Below are 24,384 nucleotides of genomic sequence, written 5' to 3'. Positions count from 1 at the left end.
AAAAATACCATAGTATTTTAAAAACACTAGCAACAAGTATAGCTTTACCATTGCCAATCAACTGCTTTCTATTGCCCAGGGGGTGCGATCGATGTCCAGCTTCGTTCTATTGCCAATCTCACTTTCATCTATCCGTTGCAGGGTTGCAGCTTTCCGTTACTGTCAGAAGAATTCTCTATTTACCAAAGTCGGTTGAGCCGTACGCGGTTATAAACCGTTTTAACCATCGTGAACTAAACGCTATTATGTGCAGAAAAGAGAACAAACAGAAAGGGGCCAAGAAAGTGCCGTTTATGTGCTTATGTTTGTATTGTCAAGTGAAAGCATGTCACACCCCCCACGCGTACTTTTAACGTCATTATTCTTGTAACTATGCATATTATATTTGCTACTGCTATCTTCTTCTCTATCGAGTGTCGTTGGATTCAACGCGTTTGAGCCAAGATCTAAGGCATTTCAAAGAATAAACCATAGATTAGGGTTTTAGGGTTGGATATCAAGAGTTTGGGGGGGCTAAATGGCGGCGACTTTACAGAGCCTCCGCTTCTGTGGGCCTGCCGCCTCTGGCCCCGCTGGCGGAAGCTTGGAAACTCTCAACCGTATACTCGCCGACCTCTGCACCCGTGGCAACCCTAAGGTAAATCGTTTCCACTTCACTCCCTCGCTTTTCTCTGTCGTTCTGTTAGAGGTTTCAAGGAAGTGTAAACCCTAAACCATAATAAATAGATTGCTTTAACGGTTCAATCAATTATCCTTCATTTGGAGGGAATTTGATTTCGGCTTTCTATTGTCGTGAACAGGAGGGAGCTTCATTAGCATTAAAGAAGCATTTGGAAGAAGAAGCTCGTGATCTTAGCGGGGAAGCATTTTCCCGGTTTATGGACCAGTTATATGATCGAATTTCGAGCCTTTTGGAAAGTATCGATGTTGCACAAAACATGGGAGCTTTAAGAGCCATTGACGAGTTGATAGACGTTGCACTTGGGGAGAATGCCTCCAAGGTTTCCAAGTTTTCTAATTATATGCGGTCTGTATTTGAGGTTAAGCGCGACCCTGAAATACTGGTCCTTGCTAGTAAAGTTCTTGGCCATCTAGCTAGAGCTGGTGGTGCAATGACTGCAGATGAAGTGGAGTTTCAGGTTTATTATGACATCCCGAATCTTGCAGCATAATCCTAAGGGAATAATATCTAATATTTATGAATATTTCTCAGGTCAGAACTGCCCTGGAGTGGCTTCGCGGGGATAGAGTAGAATATCGTCGTTTTGCTGCTGTCCTAATTTTAAAGGTGTGTGCGATGTCAGATTTTTATTGTTTGCTAAGAATGGTTGTCTTGAAAAGTATTATTTGTTGATTTTATATAGGAAATTGCTATATCATTTAAGTGAATTATAGTTTATTTTTGTTGAAAAATATTACTCTATTGAAGCTAGCTTTGCATTTTTATTACTCTAGGAAATGGCAGAAAATGCTTCCACTGTATTCAATGTTCACGTACCTGAGTTTGTCGATGCTATTTGGGTTGCATTGAGGGATCCAACGTTGGCTGTTCGTGAGCGTGCTGTGGAGGCATTGCGAGCTTGTCTTCGTGTTATTGAAACACGTGAGACACGTTGGCGTGTGCAGTGGTTAGTTTACTTCCTTTCGAAGTTTTGACATTTCATTCTTTTTTCTTTTCATAGATTTGAACTCAATAGCAACATTAGCACTGTAGCTTTCAGAAAATTATTTAAAAAATGAACAAATAGTAGAAACATTTCTTTATGGTCATCTGAGTTGAATTCCCATTGCTGTTGGTTTACTTGAATTTTATTATACCCTTTGTTTTGTTCCAAACCTCCCCTTTTCCGACTCTTGATCTGATTATGCTCTCTAAATTGCAAAGAAACTCAAGAGTAGAGGACTTATAACTCGCCCTGCAATAATAATGCTTGGTAGTGGGCTAATCTTGGTGGAGCTGGGGACTGCTTGGCTTGGTTACATTCCTTGATGCTTCTGTTTTCTGGTTTATGTGTAGATGAGGCAGGGTTTATTGTTGCCTTTCTTAATTGGTTAATGACCTGTGTTGTGCATGTTCGTTTTTGTAACTTCTGAACTAAATTTTGAATGTGTTTTGACAGGTATTATCGAATGTTTGAGGCTACGCAAGATGGATTGGGAAAAAATGCTCCTGTTCACAGTATACATGGTTCCTTGCTTGCCGTTGGAGAGCTTTTGAGGTTGGTATGATAGCTATTTGTTAATGAAAGATGGCTTTGGCTTCAGTAACTTTTGGTTTCTAGCTTTGTTTAAATTGGTTCCCCCCTCCCCCTCAAAAAAAATGAAAAAAAACTAAGAAATGAGAATATCTTTCTTTCGACTTTTTCCATTTGTCTTTTGTGCACTCTCTATCTGGTGATTCATATCATGATAATTTCTTCTAGATAAATTATATGCCTGCTTTTCAATAAATATGTATATATATTTATATGCGACTGGTTAGTAAACTGAATAGTGTTATACATACTTACGCATGTACGTATATCCCATTGCACCTAGTGCTGATTAGCTGCTATATATATTTCGTGAATACTTTATACATGGATATCTAGCACTAGTCATTGTAGTTTGCTTGTCCTCTAGGAGAAGAATATTATCTGTTCCATATGGGAAAGATTTGATAAAGTGTCATATTAAATGATACATAATTGTGCACGTTTTGTTTAGTGGTACACTGGGGTGATTGTTCTCTTTGTGTGCCATTGACATGTGATGGTCTAGCCAAGAACCATTGTCTACCTTTCTGTTATATAATTGATATTAGTGTTTGACGTGGATAAACTTCTTATGGGCAGGAACACTGGTGAGTTCATGATGTCAAGGTATAGGGAAGTTGCTGAAATTGTGCTTAGATACCTAGAGCATCGTGATCGGCTTGTGCGCCTTAGCATAACTTCATTGCTACCTCGCATTGCTCATTTCTTGCGTGATCGATTTGTAACAAACTACTTGACGGTTAGTGATTGTTGCTTCTTGTACAGTTACGTTATTATAATTGGCATGTAGACCTAAATTATGTGTATTTTGGATTGTGATATCTGGCAGATTTGCATGAATCATATCCTTACAGTTCTAAGAATACCGGCCGAGCGTGCCAGTGGATTTATTGCCCTCGGGGAGATGGCTGGTGCTTTGGACGGAGAGCTTGTCCACTATTTGCCAACAATTACCTCTCACTTACGTGATGCAGTGAGTCTCATAAGTCTCATTATTTCCCTTTTTACGTTGTATTTTCTGTGGTTTGGATTTTTTAATTTGAAGTTTCTGCTATTTTTATTTGATAAGGAACAAGGTGTCTAACTGTTTGCATATATATTCTTTTATTTGCAGATTGCTCCACGCAGAGGTAGACCCTCACTTGAAGCTTTGGCTTGTGTTGGAAACATTGCAAAAGCCATGGGACCTGCAATGGAGTCCCATGTTCGTGGTCTCCTTGATGTTATGTTTTCTGCCGGTCTTTCTCCTACTCTTGTTGAAGCACTTGAGCAAACAACTGTCAGGTATGTGGGCAGTCATGACTTTGTATTTAGATGCTTTTAGAGACTAATTGAGGGATGTTAATTCCACAAATACTTGGCACTGTTTCAGCATTCCATCTTTGCTACCCACTATTCAAGATCGGCTTCTTGATTCCATATCCTTGGTTCTTTCAAAGTCCCCATATTTTCAGGCAAGGCCAGCTGCTGCCTTGGTTCGAGGCACTGCTGTAAATATTCCTCAGCCAGTGTCTGAGCTTAGTGGTTCAGCCCTTGTTCAGCTTGCTTTGCAGACCCTTGCTCGTTTTAATTTCAAGGTGTGCGTACCTATATTATACTGGATATCTGATGAAAACTGTAATGGAGCGCTAAATCTATTCTATGGTTTAGGGACATGAACTTCTTGAGTTTGCAAGGGAATCAGTTGTTGTGTACCTTGATGATGAGGATGGAGCCACACGAAAAGATGCTGCCTTATGCTGTTGCAAATTAGTTGCAAATTCTTTTTCTGGTATTGTGTGCATGCAATTTGGTTCCAGTCGGTCCAACCGAGCTGGAGGAAAACGAAGGCGTCTTGTTGAGGAGGTTTGTTTGTTTGTTTTTGAATTATTAGTTATTAAGTGTTGTGATGAGATTAATGTATTGGATTTTACCTGTGTCAGAATCTTTCTGATGCATTATGCTTGCTTGTAAGTTGATACTGGGTTTCTGCAGCTTGTGGAGAAGCTTCTCATTGCAGCTGTTGCAGATGCTGATGTTACTGTTCGCCATTCTATATTTTCCTCTCTCTATGGAAATAGAGGTTTCGATGACTTTTTAGCACAGGCTGATAGTTTAAGTGCAGTTTTTGCTGCTTTAAATGATGAGGTGTGGTTTTATCTAATTTTACATTATTGAGAAAATTTCTGTCATCTTTACATGCCTTTTTATTAATTGATTTTTATATAGGCCTATTAATTGTCTGATGGCTGCATGTCTAAGAAAATATTTGAACTGCTGGATTCTGAAATAATAAAACTTATAATGTTATCATCTAAATTACAAGATTTCACATTCTTGATAGTTGATAATATGATGCTGGGTGGACTGGAGCAATGCTTTTGTTTAAATTAGAAATTAGAAAATTAGTAAGTGTATGAGTTTTCTTGTTCAAAGATGAATTATAGGGTTTGTCAGCTTTTTGCCTTAGATAAAACAGACTTGATTTTTACTGAGTGGTAAGTCTTGTCCAAATTAGGCATTGTATCTAATATTCAATGTCTTGCTTTGTCTGTTTCCCCCGATTATGGTTAAGCTAGTCTTGCCTTAACCAGCTCACTATTGTGTCCCGTAAATGATATTTTTCTAACAAATTGTTATTTTTGTACCAATTGTTCACTTTTGTTTTTGAAATGCGTTTTGCAAGAAGTGTGGAGATATGCATATTGGTTAGATTAAGGATTGTCTCATGTAAGTGCTGGGGTTCTAATCTTGATAGCAAGCATGAGCATGTGCTGAAACAGCTATGCTTTTGGTTCCAGTTTTTTAGTTACTTTGTGTTGCACATTTGTCAATAGAGAATGTTTCTGTTGCTATAGGATTTTGATGTGCGAGAATATGCTATCTCAGTGGCTGGGAGATTATCAGAGAAAAATCCTGCATATGTTCTTCCAGCACTCCGTCGTCATCTCATACAGTTATTGACATATTTAGGGCAAAGGTAAAGAAAAAGAATTTTCTGTCCTTTCTATCCAGTGTCAAGTATTGACTTCTCTTGCATTGTAAGCAGTGCAGATAACAAATGCAGAGAAGAGAGTGCCAAGTTGCTTGGTTGTTTAATACGCAACTGTGAACGACTAATACTCCCGTACATTGCTCCTGTGCACAAGGTTTAATTCGTCATGTGGTGTTATTTCGTTCTTTTCATTCCACTTTTCGTCTTTTGCTCTAGCTCCTTTTTTTTTTGGAGGGGGCAGGGGGTTGTTATTTACATTTATTGTGGTTCTGTCTACATGATATTGAATATTTGATTTTTCAGGCACTTGTGGCACGACTACTTGAGGGCACTGGAGTCAATGCCAATAATGGTATTATCAGTGGAGTTCTTGTAACAGTTGGAGATCTTGCTAGAGTGGTGGGCTAACTTTTGCTTATTTGCTTTTACTTATCACACCATTCTTGTAGTATAGATATTTGGTTTGATAGACCTAGGAAAACATCATCTTTGCATCAATTGTGTTAAATTGGCTCATATGCAAGTTTACTTGTGAACATGTTCTCTTACTATTTCCTTTTTTGGGTTGTGACTTATTTTAGGGCGGTTTTGCAATGAGAGAATATATCCCTGAACTTATGCCTTTAATAGTTGAAGCATTATTGGATGGGGCAGCTGTTACAAAACGCGAAGTAGCTGTTGCTACTCTTGGTCAAGTTGTACAGAGTACTGGGTATGTAAGACATGTTATGTTGCTTTTGCAGTCTGCACTCTGCATGACCATAGAAAAAGGAGCTCTCAATGGATATTGGCAAGGCAGAAATTGAGGGAGAGGGAAAGTGTTACTTTCTTTGTAGGAAGTTGCTAAGAGAAATGATCAATAAAGGAAACTTTAACTCGATGGTACTGTTTCAAAAGTAGTATTTTTGGCACTTTGGTGGTTTCACTTTCCTCTATTCTTTACAGCACCTTTTGAATCGCATAATCAGTAAGGCTAAGGTTGAACAATTTCCTTCTTATTACTTGATGCTTGTAAATGGAATGATCAGAGGACTTTTGGGCTGAATCCACATTTTTTAACTAATGAATATATGATTTTATAATGTTTGCTTTTTCTGTTTTTTTCATGGTTTTTGCTGTATGGATTTTACAGGTATGTCATAGCTCCATATAATGAATACCCACAATTACTTGGCTTACTTTTGAAATTGTTGAATGGTGAGTTAGTGTGGTCTACCAGACGAGAAGTACTAAAGGTAGTTGCTCTCAAACTACTACATGTAGTTACCATTTTAGCTCTTTTGTGATGCTGAGTTTACTTGGACTTCCCCAGGTTCTAGGTATCATGGGTGCTTTGGATCCCCATTCGCATAAAAGAAATCAGCTAAGCCTTTCTGGGTTGCATGGAGATGTTACCCGTCCTGCCAGTGATTCAGGTCAACATATTCCATCATCAATGGATGAACTGCCCATGGACCTTTGGCCATCATTTGCTACATCTGAAGATTATTACTCCACTGTAGTGCCCAACCTAACTTATTCTTCTTCTTCTGCTGCTGCTGCTTGTTTTTACGTTTTTTTGTTTGTTTCTAGTAGCACCTGTTAATTTTTTGTTAAAATAACTGAACCCAGGTTGCTATCAATTCTCTCATGCGAATTCTTAGGGATCCTTCACTGGCTAGTTACCACCAAAAGGTGGTTGGATCTCTAATGTTTATATTCAAGGTGCGTTCACTATTATGGGTTTTTTTTTTTTGTTTGTACTTCAATATATCTTATAGGTATCATTTATTTAGAAGTTTATGATTTGTAACATTCTTTGAGTTATATATTTTTGTTTTTTTTGTGAGGTTAGTCAATGGGTCTGGGTTGTGTTCCATACTTGCCAAAGGTTTGTCTATTAATTTTTTCAGCTGAGTTTAGCTTTTATACTTGTCTTTTTATAGATTGATTTACTGAACTCTGGGTTGTTATCTTCCTTTCTTTCTGTAGGTCTTGCCTGATCTCTTTCAGATTGTTCGTACATGTGATGATCATCTGAAGGATTTTATAACATGGAAGCTGGGCACTCTTGTGTCAATTGTGCGTCAGGTATAATTTTTGTGTCTTGAAAATTTGATAAATGTAACTGGAATTGGCTTTCTTCTGGCATTTGATTTTGGGTTTTTGATGTGCTCATGCAGCATATTCGTAAATATTTGCCGGAGCTGCTTTCTTTAATTTCTGAATTATGGTCATCATTCAGCTTGCCAGCTAGTAATCGCCCTTCGCGTGGTTTTCCAGTATGTTAATTTTTTAATTTACAGTTACAAAATATTTGTACCGTCATCTCCTGTGTTTAGGTAGTTTGATTTATTGTTTCTGCCATGATCTTATCTCTTGAACTCTCTGTACTTATCTTTCCTAGGTACTGCATCTAGTTGAACAGCTTTGCTTAGCTCTCAATGATGAATTCAGAAAGTATCTTCCTGCTATTCTTCCATGTTGCATTCAAGTTTTGAGTGATGCAGAACGTTGCAATGAATACACATATGTTCTTGACATTCTCCATACCCTGGAAGTGTTCGGTGGTTAGTACTCTTTATTTCTGGGACTTAATTGCTATGCTGCTCTGACTCTTTATTTGGCAAGAAGTACCTGTGTTTGAGAAGTATCCCATGGACATGAGTATGGAGGTCTGGCCTCCAAATATAAGGAAAAACTTAGAAAAAATTGAATCTATCCTTATATATACCTGTATACAATACTCATCCCTGAATCTGTGTAAGGTAGCATAAGTGTATTCTTTTTCAACTGTAATGCTGCAGGTTACATGTGCAGAGTGCTGGTTAAGTAAAAGAAGAATGAGTATTTTGAATATAGCTTTATAAAACTCGATAGTAGTTCACAAATTATAGAAGTTTGAAAGTGGAATTTATCATGTTTTATTTTATACAATCTTATATATGAAGCTTTCATTTTCTATGGTTTTTTTTGGCCAGAATTTTTCTATGATTATCCAAACTAAATTTTTTTAGTTTGGGAATAGAAACTTATTGTCTTGCTCCTATGTATCTAATTTTTACACTTCTTTAAATGAAAACCTTTAAGGGATTTCTTATTATGATTGCCATATAGGGACATTGGATGAGCATATGCATCTACTTCTTCCTGCTCTTATTCGATTGTTTAAAGTGGATGCTTCTGTGGAGATAAGACGTGCCGCTATCAAAACTTTGACAAGATTGATTCCTCGTGTTCAGGTGGGTAGCTAGCATTTTAATGAGATTTTAAAATCAGTTATTTAGTTTTTTGTTAGTACCTGTGGGTTCACATTTTATTCAACTGTCACTTTTATTCTGTTTGGGTTTTCATTCTTGTAAATCAGGTTACAGGTCACATATCTTCTCTTGTACATCACTTGAAGCTAGTTTTAGATGGGTGAGTCATCTGTTCCTTCCATTGAAAACAGTATATATATTAAAATTATGTGTGGTCTATCACTTGCCTCTTGTCAGGAGTATAAGTGTGCATGCATTTTTCCACATCTAGATGTGTTTATATTATGTGTTTGGTTTTGGAGCCAAAACAGAGTATAATACAGGAGAGTATTGTGGTAATGGTTTGAAATAATTTGGTTAAAAATTTCCTAGAGGTTTTTTGGAACTAAATAAGAAAGAATAATATAAATGATTGTTTATGATAATATAGGATACAATTAACTGATAATTTGAAATCAAGAAACTCATTTTAGTAAAGCACTTTTTGGTTGTAATTTTTAGATGTTTCTGATACTTCGGTATAGAAACTAGTACTCTGTGAGCCAAGTAATTTTTTTCAAACATTAGTAGGATGCACTAATGGTCATAAACAACGGATGGTTCTAATGGGTTGGAAGTGTGGAAGAGCTGAGAGCATCAGAGGAGGCTTAATGGAAGCACCTTGCTATGGGTATGTACTAAACCAGTAAAGATTTTTAATTTACAGGAAAAATGATGAGCTCCGTAAGGATGCTGTTGATGCTCTTTGTTGTCTGGCTCATGCCCTTGGAGAAGACTTCACTATTTTTATCCCATCTATTCACAAACTTTTGTTGAGACATCGCTTGCGGGTATTGCTTCTTACCCTGTCATTACTTTTTCAGTATTTTTAGCATGGAAGACTCGCTCTCTGCTCCCTCATCATTTTCTTATATAATATTTAATGTTAAGTAATTTTTTTCCAGCATAAAGAATTTGAGGAAATTGAAGGTCGTTTGCGACGACGTGAGCCATTAATTGTGGGGAGCACAGCAGCACAAAGATTAAGTCGGCGACTTCCAGTGGAGGTTGTTGGCGACCAATTAAATGATATGGAGAATGATCCTTATGAAGATGGGAATGATGTGCAAAGACATCCTAGAGGCCACCAGGTATCATCCTTTTCTGTTTGTATGTTGAGCTGTTTTTTTTTATTTGTTTTCTGCAGAGCTTATCCAAGATTCCTAACTATGTGAAGATAATACCAAAAAATTAGATGCTAGCTATGGCTTGAGGAGGAAGCTTGGAGACTATCTTCTCTTCATATCCGTTAAATCCTGCTAAATATTCCCATTTGGCATATAGTCAGTATTGGAGTAACTTACCCTAAGGATGTAAGGGGCTAAGTCTAAGTTGTTGGCTGAACCAGATTTCTAGTTAAGTTAATTTGCTGGACTACTGTGTTTGTTAAAATATTATGATGTGCAGTGTAGTAAAAAACATTTTCTATGTAAAAGTTGGATTGAAATGAATGCATGATCGGCAATTTTCTTACATAAAATGAGAATATTATAGTTAATGCGTTAGGTAATAAACTTCGTCCTGTATGCAAGAACATATGCAAGCCTTCTGCCACTTAGGATGTGCACAGAAAGATTGAGTCTACAACTTATTTGGAGTATTAACCCTATATTGTTTCTTTTCTAGATTTCCTTAGGGCTGTTATGAATTTTAAAATTAGACATAATTCATTGTTAACGGTCATGTGGCATTGTGCTTGGACATTTTTATGCTCTTCCTGGTCTGACCAGTTTCTGACTTGGTAGGGCTTGTTATGCTTCTTTTTTTTTTTCTTATTTCTCTCACTGGTTGGTTTTATGTGGGGGTGTGAATGCTGACAATTTATATATAACATTATTAATCTTGTGTAGTTTCTCCATGGTGTATGCTTGCTGGTTTCACAGAAATTAGGTCTTTTCTGTCAGTTATCTTAGACTTTATTCTGATGGAATTGTGCTTTCAAGTCACACTGTATTTTAACTTTCATTTCTTTATTTAATAATTATCTTATATTTTGTTTCATGTAGTCTAGAGGCATTCTTTGACATGAAAGGTATTTGTGTGTAGGTGAATGATGGTAGGTTGCGCACTGCTGGAGAGGCTTCTCAGCGCAGTACCAAAGAAGATTGGGCAGAATGGATGAGGCATTTTAGCATTGAACTTTTAAAAGAATCTCCTTCTCCAGCTTTACGAACCTGTGCTCGGCTTGCGCAGTTACAGGTATTTTTACAGGTTTATGTTTGTATATCCTTTCCTTTTAGAGTTAGGTTTCTAATCTGCTCCTTTTGCAGCCTTTTGTTGGGCGTGAGTTGTTTGCTGCTGGTTTCGTTAGTTGTTGGTCTCAACTGAATGAGTCTAGTCAGAGGCAGCTAGTAAGAAGTTTGGAGATGGCATTTTCTTCTCCAAATATCCCTCCTGAAATTTTGGCTACTCTTCTTAACTTGGTATGTCCCCTCAGCCAATAGTTGTTCCTTTTCTTTTTGTAAACTATTATTTTACTTTTTCTTTACTTTTTTTTTTTTTGAAATGTGAGCTATATGATTCAAGCATGAGGTTATTTTTGCTTCAACATCTGTTTATAGGGGGAATGTTGTTTTCATAGACTCACTTCAATGATTGTGATCTGCATGCGATATTATTTTGTTGCTTTTGACAATTTTTGATTCTTTTGATCACTTCATTGTTTAAAGAGTTGGCATTACAGAACTGCTCTACAAGCAATATTAGAACGCATATGGCAAAATCAACTTGAGGTGAACACATATAAGCAGTCATGCGATAAAGGGACCCCTTTGCTGTGGCCAATAAGCAATTGTGGCATAATAACCCTTTTGTTGGGGCAATCTAGATAGTATGCATGCCAAATAGACTGTAATGTATGTCTTTTATTTAAAAGAATATATGTGACCATTTCAGGCCGAATTCATGGAACATGATGAAAGACCTCTTCCTATAGACATCCGTCTTCTTGGTGCACTTGCTGAAAAGGTGTGCTTTCCTCGAGAAAAACTTTTGTACGATATGCTTTTATGCCCTTTGTACAGTGAAAGTTTTATTATCTTTCATGTGTCACATATCAGTGTCGAGCATTTGCTAAGGCTCTGCATTACAAAGAAATGGAATTTGAAGGTGCCCGCTCGAAAAAGATGGATGCTAACCCTGTTGCTGTAGTTGAAGCTCTCATACACATAAATAATCAGTTACACCAGCATGAGGTAAGTAACTATATATGTAACAGCTACCTGTTAGTTAAAATCTCTCCTTTTCTCTCCCACTAATATATTCTCTTTGAAGTAGGTTGTGAATTGTAATTTTTTTTAATCTTTTTAGGCTGCTGTTGGAATATTGACCTATGCCCAGCAACATCTGGATGTTCAGTTGAAGGAGTCATGGTATTAGACATGAGAGCTTTTATGTTGCTGTAGTTTTGTGCTTCTCTTTCCTTATTTCCTCGATTACTGTTTTGTACTGCCTTTCTCAAGTCTGTAGGCTTGTCAAAAATGGGGGACAATTTACGTGTTTTTATGTTTATTAGGTATGAGAAATTGCAGAGATGGGATGATGCTCTCAAGGCATACACTGCTAAAGCCACTCAAGCATCGAGCCCACATCTTATTCTAGAAGCTACACTGGGTATCTACTTTATGACGGCTAATTTAATTAGTGATTCTGTTCTTTCTTCTAATACTTGCAGTCTCTTGATTACTATATATATCACAAACAATGAATACTTAGAATATCTCTAAAGGAATGCAAAAGCAGGTTGCAGCAAATTTAATTAGCTAGGATGACATTGTATTGTGAGAACAAATATTTGGACTTCTCTTTGTTTATGTCAGACTCAGTTATGTGATTAGGTATTATGAAACTATTGAGTTATTATAGTTGGAACTATTTTTTCCACCGTCCTATTTATGAGAAAACTGTTTTCACTAGTCTTATGGTTTACACTTTGTCCAAATTAGGATAATGGGACTTTATGACAAATGGAAATAATACATGGTTGGGAGAGTGATATTCTTCTTTAAATTGAAAAGTTGTTTATCAGTGTCAATAGAGCATCACCATTCACACTATGAATTACATTGCTGTATCAAAATGTGTACTGATGGCTTAAAATTTTCTTCACCTCTTCGTTTATTTAATTTTTTAAAATTTAGTTTGGACACTTGTGGTTAGGCTTTTTCTTGCGCTTTTTTTAATTTATTTTTCTTTTATAGTAAAGAAAAACTGAGAATTTGTTACGTTTAGAAATTATTGTTTGTTTCACTGATAAGGTTCCAGTAATACATCAGTTATTTGTATTTTCATTTGCAATGGTAGGATTTTCAAATATCCTTATTCTGCCTAACAGTAATTCGGGCTTAGAAAAGATTCCTATATTAGTTCATGTTGGCTTCTTAAAATGCTTTAATGTGGTGTGTATGTTGTAGGACGGATGCGATGCCTTGCTGCATTGGCTCGATGGGAAGAGCTCAACAACTTGTGCAAAGAGTATTGGACTCCAGCAGAGCCCTCTGCTCGACTGGAAATGGCACCAATGGTTGGTTGTTTCTGCTGTTGTAGACATCAACATGTTCTATATCATGCTTACTTATCTTCATGAGTTTGTTCTTCTAGGCTGCAAATGCTGCTTGGAATATGGGAGAATGGGATCAAATGCTTGAGTATGTGTCTCGATTAGATGATGGTGATGAAACCAAACTCCGAGGTTTAGGGAACACTGCTGCTAGTGGTGATGGAAGCAGTAATGGTACATTCTTCAGAGCTGTTCTGTTCGTTCGGAGGGGAAAGGTACTCTTTTTAGCCTATAGTCTTACTCCTATCACCTTTATTATTTCATGTGAATACTGTCATTTATTTCTATATACATTTCTCAGTATGATGAGGCACGGGAGTATGTTGAGAGAGCTAGAAAATGCCTAGCAACAGAGCTTGCTGCTTTGGTTAGTTTCTTAAACTCCTTCAATTTCTTGAACCGCTTACTAGATTTTCTTCTGCGTCTTTCCTTTCATATTTTATGCTTGTCAACACTCAATATTTCTACGTTTCATTTTCCAATACATATCCAACATGTGCACTTCCCTCTGCCTTCCATTTGTAATTTTGTCTCATATTCCTAGTCTTTGCAACTCTGGCATCCTCCTGCTTTCAGAAAAGTTCAAGAACAAATAAAACACTAGTTAGGTATATTTACCACCCCCCCTCTTTTCCTGGTCTTTTCTGTTGTGTGGATAGTTGGATTGGCACATAAAAGGAAAAGAACATTGCACTTTTCCTTCTGACTTTGTTGGTATGGCAATGACTCTTATGACTTGTAAGGCTCATTTGCTACATGACATAAGAAATCACAAAAATTTTTAATTCACATAAAATTGTAAAACTTTAAGCTTTTTGTTGTCATTCAGGGAATTGCATGCTATATCTAATAATAGTTGGTTTTTGTAGCAGTACCTTGAAAGATACCCTTGTGATTTCTAGTGATGAAGGTTTTTTCCTTTTATTTTTTTGGGCCCAATATTTCTGGTGATGAAGTTTACAAATTCAAGTATTTAGGGACTTGAGAAGTCTTTACTTTTTTGCTATCATGATCTCTAATACCTACTTCTTTAGGTTTTGGAAAGCTATGAGCGTGCTTACAGCAATATGGTCCGCGTGCAGCAGCTTTCAGAGCTAGAGGAGGTTCATTCTACATATATTTTTAGATTTAATTTACTGCTTTTTAGGTGTTGTTCTTTTCTGTAAGCATGACTCTTAAAAAATGATCCTAGGGAAAATCATCATTTATTGCAGGTCATAGATTACTGCACTCTCCCTGTGGGAAATCCAGTTGCTGAAGGGCGGCGCGCCCTAATTCGCAATATGTGGACTGAGCGGATACAGGGAGCAAAACGTAATGTTGAGGTAAATTATTTACCTTGACGAAAGTGTTTACCATTCTGTCTTAGTAGGTATTGCATATTGCTAAAGTATACACCATATGTGGTTTTCTGTATCAAATATTTTGTAGTTAAAGTTGCTGGAATTGAATTGAAAGAAAACTATCCCCTATCCTGTCTTTCATTTTTAACTAATAGTTTTAGTTGCATCATTTTTCTGTTCCCATTCCTTAATTCCCCTTTCATTTTTACTCTTTTCCTTCAATGCAAGTCTATTCAAATTGTTACTTCAGTTTGAATATCTACTCTTCAGGGTTGCCATGCAGGGAAGTGAAATCAAACCTTCTTTTCTATGGGATCTCAACAGCCTCTTTTATTTCTTAAGGAATTTCTTTGTCTCCCTCCCCCGGCCCATTTTTTCCCTCTTTCTTTACTGTAACATTCATGTCTTGTTCTAACTTAACATTCTTTAGTAACTTGTGTTAACACAACAAAATTTTCAGGCTGCATAGGTTGGCATGGAAGGTTTAATACTTTAGATTTCAGCTCTATGATGCACATCCTTTTCTATAAAACAGTTTTGTGTTATGGTGGTAATCTTGTTTTGTGACTAAGAGGCAATTGAAGGGAAGAAGATAATTCATTTAAGAGCTATCAGTGTAAATCAGCAACGTCCATGATGAGGCACCAAAAATATCTTGCATTAAGTAGTTAGAGTGTAAAGGGTTTGTGAGTTTCCAAATGAGGTTTCTAGTTAAAATTTAGTGGAAAGTTGATTGGTTTGGAAGTGAATGACAAAGCTGCCATATTTTTATCATTATTTGTGGTTGGTGGTTTATATTTGATAGGAACTATATTCTAATGAAGAATGGAAGATGTTCTGCCCAAAATGCAGTATGTCTCAAATATCTTCAAATAGACAAATATGGACTTTTATGGTCATTGTTTTTGAAGCAAAAATGTTTGTGTCCCTGAAGTTTATGACATGAAAGAAAACTTTTAGATGGTGGAGCCAGTGGTTCAGGCAATGATGAGTTGTGTTCTATGGTCGTATGCGTATGAGTAGTTGTAAACAAAGTAAATATGGTATCATATTTGCATTTGCCCAAGTGGATTGAATTGAGTATTTTTTATACTCTCTCTCTCCTGCAATGTATCACATGCTCGTGCTTGTGAGTTTGGTTCCTTACTATTTAAGTTTAATATGCAGGTCTGGCAAGTACTTTTGGCAGTTAGAGCTCTTGTTTTACCTCCAACAGAAGATATTGAAACCTGGCTCAAGTTCGCTACTCTTTGTCGGCAGAATGGACGGATTAGTCAGGCTAGGTCTACCTTAATTAAGCTCTTACAGGTCTGTAATGCTTGCATTTATGCTGCCAGATGCAAAATCATGTTTGTTTTCTTACTTTTAATTTGTTCTGAATGGTACTCAGTATGATCCGGAAGCATCTCCTGAAAATGTAAGATATCATGGGCCTCCTCAAGTAATGCTGGCTTACTTGAAATACCAATGGTCACTTGGAGATGATCTTAAGCGAAAGGAAGCATTTGCCAGGCTGCAGGTAAATCCAATTTCCATTTGCACTTATATTTGTTCTAGCCTTTCATGCATATCCACAATAATAAGTACATCTTTCTGCTACCATTTACAACTACTCATTTCTAAGTTAAATTGTCCTGGTAGTCATTTTACATGACTGACAAATCACTGTTACAGAATTTAGTTAGAGAGCTTTCAAGCTCCCCAAATATTCAATCCATTTCATCAACTGCTTTGATGAGCGGTACAAGTGCAAATGTTGCACTCCTTGCCCGCGTGTATCTTAAACTCGGAGCTTGGCAGTGGACACTCTCACCTGGGTTGGATGAAGATTCTATACAAGGTAGCTAATACTAAGAACTTAATAATTTGTTCATTTGCTGTACTTTGTTATTAAAGCAACAAAATGAAAAAGGAGACACCTTTTATGTTCTTCAATGCTGAAGTTCTTATCAATCTTTTTTTTTTGTAAATGGTTTACTTTTTGTAGAGATCCTTGCAGCATTTAGGAATGCCACTCAGTGTGCAACAAAATGGGCAAGAGCATGGCACGCATGGGCATTGTTCAATACAGCTGTCATGTCTCATTATACTTTAAGAGGCTTTCCAAATATTGCCTCTCAGTTTGTTGTTGCTGCTGTCACTGGATATTTTCATTCAATTGCATGTGCAGCAAATTCAAAAGGTGTTGATGACAGTCTACAGGTACAGTATTCAATTGATAAAGGGTTATTTCAAAATTATCAATGCACAATATAATTTTCAGGCTTAAGAGATAATAATGGCACAATAAAGGGTTCTTTCACTAGCTCTGTTTCTCTGGGATCTGACCTACTATGTTATAGTTACCTTATTAACTGTTTTTTGATAATTTAAAGGAGCCTTTTTAAGTGTTGTTCTTTAACTCTGGTATTTTTTCAGGATATACTTCGCCTCCTTACCTTGTGGTTTAACCATGGAGCTACTGCAGAAGTTCAAATGGCCCTACAGAGAGGATTCGCCCATGTTAATATCAACACATGGCTGGTTGTTTTACCTCAAATAATTGCTAGAATACACTCAAATAACCATGCTGTGAGAGAACTCATACAATCACTTTTGGTGCGAATTGGACAAAGTCATCCCCAGGTTTGCCTTGATTATTTCTATTCTCTTTTGCTTCAAAATTCATCTTTAAGTATGTTAGCTGAGTACTAATGGAGTTCTTAACTTTTTGATAACTTGCATTCCTCCTTTCTTGTGTTTACCTTACTATTTGATAGTACAAGGAAGAGCTTTTAACTTGCTTTTATATGTGCTTCAAGTAATAAATAATTTATGGGAAGCTGTAGGGAGAATTGTTTTCATAGGCAATTGTGTCTTTAGGGTGAGAAAAAATGTTGCATATGAATAATGAAGGGAATTTGAATTTGAGAGAGCTTAGAGAGGAAGAGTAGGGAATGCTTTGGGAGTTCGAGTGTAGTGTAGGTGAGAAAATGTGGTATTGGTATGATGCCATTAAGCATCAAGTGTATGGTGCAGGAGAATGAGAATGACATGGGGTACTGTGGGGGATGTATTGCGCATGCATGTGGATAACAGGATGAGATGATATAGTCGGATGCAAAGCAAGTGGAAGTGTTGCCGTGTGGGAAAATGGGAGAGTTCTGGTTGCTGAGTAGAAAAGTGTGAAAGATAATGAGTGCCAGAATTGGTAAATAATTTGAGTGATTATTTATGGTGCAAGTTGAAAGAATGTAGAACGTGTTGTGACTAATAAAACAAGAGTCTGCATCTGGACTGGCAAAATTGTGCCAAGTGACCGAAATCAGTCAATCAAAAGGAGATTTTCTTGTTGTACTCTGAAATTAGGATAGCCACAACAATTATAACAACCAAAGCCTTTTGCCCACTGATGTTGAAGGTCTAAATTATGACAGATGGCCAAACTTAGTTACATAAGGAAGAGAGGTTGTCATGTCATTTATGATACAGTAAAAACCTTAACATCTGTTTTGGCCCTCCTTAATGTAGCATGCTGTCCTAAGCCTAATCACTTTTTGACATTAATTAATTGGAATTAATCTAAGACTGTTAATGGATCCCATAAGGATTTAAATAGGGAGTCAGAATCTATGAAGCATGGACACCCCGTTTACCCTTGCGTACTAGTGTCAGACACATGGTCAACACAGACATGCCTTCAACATGGGGATACGTGTTGGACACATGGGGACACGCCAAAAAAGTTTAGATTTCCCAGTTGCTTTTTGGGAATTGAGAACCCCTGTTTGCTGTACTTGCCACTGACCTCTGATGGAGTTTCACTATCTCTATTCAAGTGGGTTCCACTCCTTGTATACCATCTCTCATCTCCAGGTTCTGATTGAGAGATTTGAGGAGGGAAAAGGAAACCTGGGAGAAAACAAAAAGAAGAGGACTCTATATCCTAGGAACAATCCTCAAGCTTTATGAAACTCCTATGAAAAAAGGGGTTATTTTAATTACACCAGCTAGGTAAGAAAAATAGAGAGAGAGAGAAAAAATTGAACAGTCAAGACATGAATGAACATGCAACAGAGGTTTTTTTTTTTTTTGCATTTTCTTTCCCAAATCTGGAAACTACCAGAGCAAAAAACATATCAACGGTAAGATTTTGAACCCCCAAAAAGATATTAATATGTTAATATGGTCACTTTACCCTTTATGGTATGTTTTTCATGTACATTTTTGTTTAATTGAATTTGGAATGACAAGAGAGCTTTGTAAAGAAATTGATTTTATTTAATTGAAAAGTATCAATATTTACATGTACATTGATTTTTTTTATTGCCGTATTCTGCTGTACCTGTGTCCTAATTTTTTTAGAAATTACCTGGCTCCCATGATCGTAGCATGTTAGAAAAGTATTGAAAACTTGCATGTCTGTTTAAATCCGCCCCCCCCCCCCCTTTTTTTTTTTTTTGTGGGGAGAGGGGGGAGATAAGTGTTTCTATTTCTTTTTCCAATTTGTGTGGGTGGGGTGGTGGGAACATATTTTTTTGTCAAACCTTACTGGAATTTTTGCAGTTCATCTCAAATTCAACTCATGTATAACAATCACTTGGACTTCACCTATTCTGAAGTGAATGTGTCAGCTTGTATGTCGCATGGCATGATGCAAGAAACTAAATGCTGAGAATGTTGCTGCTTTTATATTGGAGCTTGTGGTGCTGTAGCTGCCCCAGTTCAAATTGTTTTGACTTTTTCATTTACTAGACTGACTTAATTCTTGTGACAGGCTCTCATGTACCCTCTTCTTGTTGCCTGTAAATCCATAAGCAATTTGCGCAAAGCAGCAGCTCAAGAAGTGGTTGACAAAGTGCGTCAGCACAGTGGTGTACTTGTGGATCAGGTCGAATAATTAAAATCAATTTATGTTTTAGTTTCTTTCTTTTATTCTCTTAGCTGTTTGATCTATAAGTAGATTTCATCTTCATTCAGGCACAACTGGTTTCAAAGGAACTAATCAGGGTTGCAATACTTTGGCATGAGCTATGGCATGAGGCACTAGAAGAAGCTAGTCGTCTATACTTTGGTGAACATAACATTGAAGGGATGTTGAAAGTCTTGGAGCCATTACATGAGATGCTTGAGGAAGGGGCTACGAGGGACAGTACCACCATAAAAGAGAGAGCATTCATAGAGGTTCTCTTTATTTCTTTGCTATTAGTTAGCTTATCTTCCCCCCAGGATTTGATCAGTTAACTTATGCATAGTCAGTTCATTCTATGCAATTTTGGATTTTATTATTATAATAATTACTGAATATTCCAGACCTACTTTTCCTATCTTCTGGTGATATGAGCCATGATTTTTCTTTTGTTCTGATATATTGGAATCCACCATCCATTTTAGAAGATCTTCAGATTGTTTGTTCAGTTATTCATTTTATCATCATGGTATTGCAGGCATACCATCACGACTTGTCACAGGCCTATGAATGTTGCATGAAATATAAGAGAACTGGAAAAGATGCCGAGCTTACTCAGGTACAAAATGTTTGATGACTAAATATTAGATTTTAAATATATTTGAGATTTCAGGTCATTTACTACCTGGTATTTATGGTAGGAGAAACCATTGTATTTAGTGGGGAGCAATGTTATTACTTGTTGTTGGGGGCAGGTTAATCCCCTAATTTCAGGGATTGCTGTCCTTATATCTGCTTGTAGTTTGGGGCAGGTTTCTCACCAATGTATGTGGAAGCTCTTGCTTCAAAAGCTGTCTAGCTTTAGGCTTGTCCTTCAAGCTCTTCATCTATATAAATATTCCTTTGTCAAATAGGGATGGTAGTTGTGAGATATCGGTGTTTCATCTCTTTTCCTTTCTGTGTCACCAGAAGCATGGGGCATCTACTAATTATTTTTTGAATTGTTCAGGCATGGGATCTCTATTATCATGTTTTCAGGAGGATAGACAAGCAACTTCAAAGTCTTACTTCCCTAGACCTGCAGGCAAGTATCAGTCTCTGTATTTCTTCCCAACTTAGTAATGTAATGACACTAACTTTTAACTGTACATGCTTCAGTCTGTTTCTCCTGAGTTGCTTGATTGCCGTGATTTGGAGCTTGCAGTCCCTGGGACATATCGTGCTGGTAAACTTAATGATTGTTTTACATGGGTGTCTTGTTATAGATCTGACTTGCATAACTGAAAATAAACCCATTTTTTAATTTCAGAATTACCAGTGGTAACCATTGCATCATTTGCACGCCAGCTTGACGTCATTACTTCCAAACAGCGCCCCCGGAAATTGACTATTCATGGGAGTGATGGTGATGATTATGCCTTCTTGCTAAAAGGACATGAAGATCTTCGCCAAGATGAACGTGTCATGCAGGTATTTTCTGCTTTCTTTTCCATTGTCCTTTTGTATTTCACGGACTTGCAAGTTCATGATTTTATGGTTCATGTTCTGGTGTTTGGAAGCATATGTTGCACCTGCTGTCTTAAACAAAACCATAATTTACTATATTTTACATCATTTCATCTACTGAGAGCTAATAAATATCCTTTGATGGTCAAATTTTCGATCAGCTTTTTGGCTTAGTGAATACTCTGCTGGAGAACTCTAGAAAAACTGCAGAGAAAGATCTGTCTATTGAGCGATATGATGTCATACCACTATCTCCAAACAGTGGGTTGATTGGATGGGTCCCAAATTGTGATACCTTACACCAGCTCATAAGGGAGTACAGAGATGCCAGAAGAGTCAGTTGAAGTTCATCAAATACTCTCTTTTAGCTTTATGATCCTACTATCATGTGTGTTATTTGCTGGTGGGTTTATGGCATAAAAATCACCAATTAACTTTACATGTTCTTCATGATTCCAGATCACTCTAAATCAGGAGCACAAATATATGCTAAGTTTTGCACCTGATTATGACCATTTACCACTCATTGCTAAAGTTGAAGTATTTGAATATGCTTTACAAAACACTGAAGGAAATGATCTGGCCAGAGTATGTGCTCTTAATATTCTTCTCTATTTTATTATTCTTGCTGTCACATGGATTGACTTCTCTCAACTTGCATAAATCTGGCTTTGACTTAGGTTCTTTGGTTAAAAAGTCGTACTTCCGAGGTGTGGCTAGAGAGGAGGACAAATTATACCCGAAGTTTAGCTGTAATGAGCATGGTATGTACTTACCTTGTATTGTGGAGCATCCTTGATTACTACAAGAGTCCAGCTCTAGAAGGGACTGTCACTGTTATTTAGGAGTTCCCTCTTTCTTTTCTTCCTATATTTTTTTTAGTAAATAATTTTGAGTACTGGATCCTACTATGAAGTCATATTGTCATTACTGTGGTGATTAATGGTAAAAAAGTAAATCACCCTTAGTTTGAAGCCATATTGGCCTAATATCAACTAGAGAAGTCTTCCAGGATTTTTGGTTTCTGCATTTTCTTATAAATAAATTTTCTCAATTTGGCAAAATGAATATATTTTAATGCAAATACATCTCAGCTCTATGCAGAAAGAATAGACTGTAAAAGATCTATCGCTGCTTACGAGTGCTAGATGACACGCAATTACACAGTTGTTCCTTATAAAATGTTTTTAAATTAAAAGAACTGGCAGAACTATGTAATTGATAGCTTAGAACTGGAGCTTCTTTGTCCATTATTGCTTTGAATGTAAATACAGTGGTATCTCAGGGCTACAAATCATAACTTTGTTTGGAGATTTTTGTTGAGGTTGTGGGTCCAAGCATTCGCTCAAGCACATGTAGGAAATAGAGCATTGTCATTTATCAGATATTGAACTTCATAATTAATCAAAGCCCTAAACTTGCATTATCCATATAATGATTAAATCCAAATTAAAAGATTCGATATATGTTGATGATAAAATGGCTTTTGTTTCAGGTTGGTTACCTCCTTGGGTTAGGTGATCGTCACCCAAGTAATCTCATGCTGCACCGCTATAGGTACAAAATAAACAGGCAGAAAGTGTATTAGTTATCAAAGATTTATGTATTTCATGGTCATATTACTGTTTTGCAGTGGAAAGATCTTGCACATAGATTTTGGAGACTGCTTTGAAGCCTCTATGAACCGGGAAAAGTTCCCTGAAAAGGCATGCCCTTTGATACAATTGCTGCATTTTTGTTATTGGGGGTGCTGTAGCTTCTCTCCTGACAAAACTATGGGATTACAATCTGTTAATGTCTGTTGCATTAAAATTCTTCGTCCAGGTTCCTTTCCGTTTGACTAGAATGCTTGAGAAAGCCATGGAGGTCAGTGGTATTGAGGGCAATTTCCGTTCAACGTGTGAAAATGTGATGCAAGTCCTCCGAACAAATAAGGATAGTGTTATGGCAATGATGGAGGTATGAACCTTTCATCATTAAAATTTGTCGTCTTCTTGATCCATTAAGGCTTTGTATCAGGGGCAAGTGTATTGATTGTTAAGCCATACTGTGGGAATCCTCTGATATACACAATAATACTTAAAAAAATGAAAAGAAGCAATATAATGCAGGTATGGGTATTTTTACTGCAGCAATGTAGTTGATAAGAGGATGTGCATATGATCTATATCTTCAAGCTATTTGTTTCTTCCTGAAATCACATTGAGAAGAGTTGTGTAAAATTACTCTGGTTTTCATCGTTTCCAATCCATTATTTTAAGGGAAACATTTGGTTCTTGTTTATGTAAAAAATATGACGGAGGAAGCTGACTTTTAAATGTAACTGTTCTTCAGGCCTTTGTTCATGATCCTCTCATCAATTGGCGTCTTTTCAATTTCAATGAAGTTCCGCAAATGTCAATGTTTGCAACTAGTCATGTCCCTGCTGTTGTAAACACTGAAGAAATTGCTCCCAGTAAAGAGCTTGCTCATCCTCAGCGGGGGGCTCGTGAGAGGGAGCTTCTTCAGGTTTGTGATATTATTAGTCTTAGAAATTTCAAACTGTGGTGTTATATGGTGCTTACAAATCAATTTGGTGTCTCTGCAGGCTGTTAATCAACTTGGTGATGCTAATGAGGTTTTGAATGAGCGTGCTGTGGTAGTTATGGCTCGTATGAGTAACAAACTTACTGGACGTGATTTTTCCTCATGCTCTTCAATACCTGCATGCTCTATCCAACAAGCAGTAGACCACAGCAACTTAATTTCTGGAGATAATCGAGAAGTTGAACATGGTTTATCTGTTAAACTGCAAGTTCAAAAGTTAATTATCCAAGCTACTTCACATGAAAATTTGTGCCAGAACTATGTTGGGTATGATGATGCTATCTTTTTTCTTGCCCTCTTGTGTCTTTTAAGTATTTGGTGCATGTACATGTCATCTAACCTCCCTATATATGCACATGCTAGATTCTTGTTAGATATATTAAGTTGTTTGATTTACGTAGGAAATTGAAATGGATAACACGAGCCACTCTGTATTTAGAAAATGCCTGTTTGGTCCTCGGGTGGTAATGGTAGTATTTAGGTCATCTCTGCTGTCGAGTAATCACTAATAACTTATAATCCTATGGTTGCTGTGTGAGTGTTTATTGTTGAATGTCAGAATGTCAAGTTTCAATACAGTTTATGAACTCTCCTTCAGCTCTCCTAACTTCTCAATGTATCTCCTTTTTGCTACAGGTGGTGTCCCTTTTGGTGAACTGAAGTTATATAAATGTATATTGTATATAACATGTACATAGCTGTATTTTATGTACATAAATTTTTTATAATTTTATTTGTTTCGTTTTGGCCTTGTATAGACATTTTAAATTAATAAAATTTGGCAGTTTTCTCATGGCTCATGCCATTATTTTGTTACATCAGTCTGATTGAGATTCCAACCCAAAAATAACTGAGCTAGAGAGATAGGATCCGTGAGGTTTGTAGTGGTTCTAATTAAAGACTACTAAAGAAGAAATAGTTGATCTTGTTGCTCTTCAATTTCAACTTCCAACTCCCAAAAGTATAATCCAAGAAGATGATGAAATTGAAGGGCTT

General features: G+C 36.8%; 1 protein-coding gene across 1 annotated transcript; it reads left to right on the top strand.

Moving 5' to 3' along the window:
* Positions 1-292: 292 nt before the first annotated feature.
* On the top strand, positions 293-24,181 carry TOR (target of rapamycin). Its single transcript, XM_021429627.2, has 57 exons — positions 293-637; positions 801-1,139; positions 1,214-1,288; positions 1,456-1,628; positions 2,121-2,219; positions 2,835-2,994; positions 3,085-3,228; positions 3,370-3,539; positions 3,628-3,832; positions 3,906-4,100; positions 4,230-4,382; positions 5,093-5,214; positions 5,284-5,383; positions 5,533-5,628; positions 5,811-5,941; positions 6,362-6,464; positions 6,542-6,727; positions 6,841-6,933; positions 7,064-7,099; positions 7,201-7,299; positions 7,392-7,490; positions 7,616-7,778; positions 8,326-8,450; positions 8,576-8,628; positions 9,175-9,298; positions 9,413-9,598; positions 10,554-10,706; positions 10,778-10,930; positions 11,403-11,474; positions 11,567-11,701; positions 11,817-11,878; positions 12,022-12,119; positions 12,920-13,029; positions 13,107-13,280; positions 13,367-13,432; positions 14,100-14,168; positions 14,280-14,390; positions 15,576-15,716; positions 15,799-15,927; positions 16,083-16,248; positions 16,396-16,610; positions 16,827-17,033; positions 19,165-19,278; positions 19,368-19,571; positions 19,835-19,915; positions 20,306-20,380; positions 20,455-20,521; positions 20,606-20,766; positions 20,964-21,137; positions 21,262-21,390; positions 21,483-21,566; positions 22,298-22,359; positions 22,436-22,508; positions 22,627-22,761; positions 23,137-23,310; positions 23,390-23,655; positions 24,025-24,181. The coding sequence occupies exons 1-57, from the start codon at positions 518-520 to the stop codon at positions 24,041-24,043; spliced, it is 7,428 nt and encodes a 2,475-aa protein (XP_021285302.1). The 5' UTR covers positions 293-517; the 3' UTR covers positions 24,044-24,181.
* The last annotated feature ends 203 nt before the right edge of the window (positions 24,182-24,384 follow it).

Source organism: Theobroma umbraticum, unplaced genomic scaffold (assembly GCF_002168275.2).
Source record: "Theobroma umbraticum cultivar Fairchild unplaced genomic scaffold, ASM216827v3 scaffold_30.0, whole genome shotgun sequence".
NCBI classification, from domain to species: Eukaryota; Viridiplantae; Streptophyta; class Magnoliopsida; order Malvales; family Malvaceae; genus Theobroma; species Theobroma umbraticum.
This window is presented reverse-complemented; position numbering and strand designations above follow the sequence as displayed.

Excerpts from the sequence above, each read along its gene's own strand:
- TOR (XM_021429627.2), top strand. The coding sequence starts at position 518 with ATGGCGGCGACTTTACAGAGCCTCCGCTTCTGTGGGCCTGCCGCCTCT. Across the intron at positions 3,833-3,905 it reads TTGCTCGTTTTAATTTCAAG|GGACATGAACTTCTTGAGTT; the intron begins GTGTGCGTACCT and ends TCTATGGTTTAG. Across the intron at positions 8,451-8,575 it reads GATTGATTCCTCGTGTTCAG|GTTACAGGTCACATATCTTC; the intron begins GTGGGTAGCTAG and ends CTTGTAAATCAG.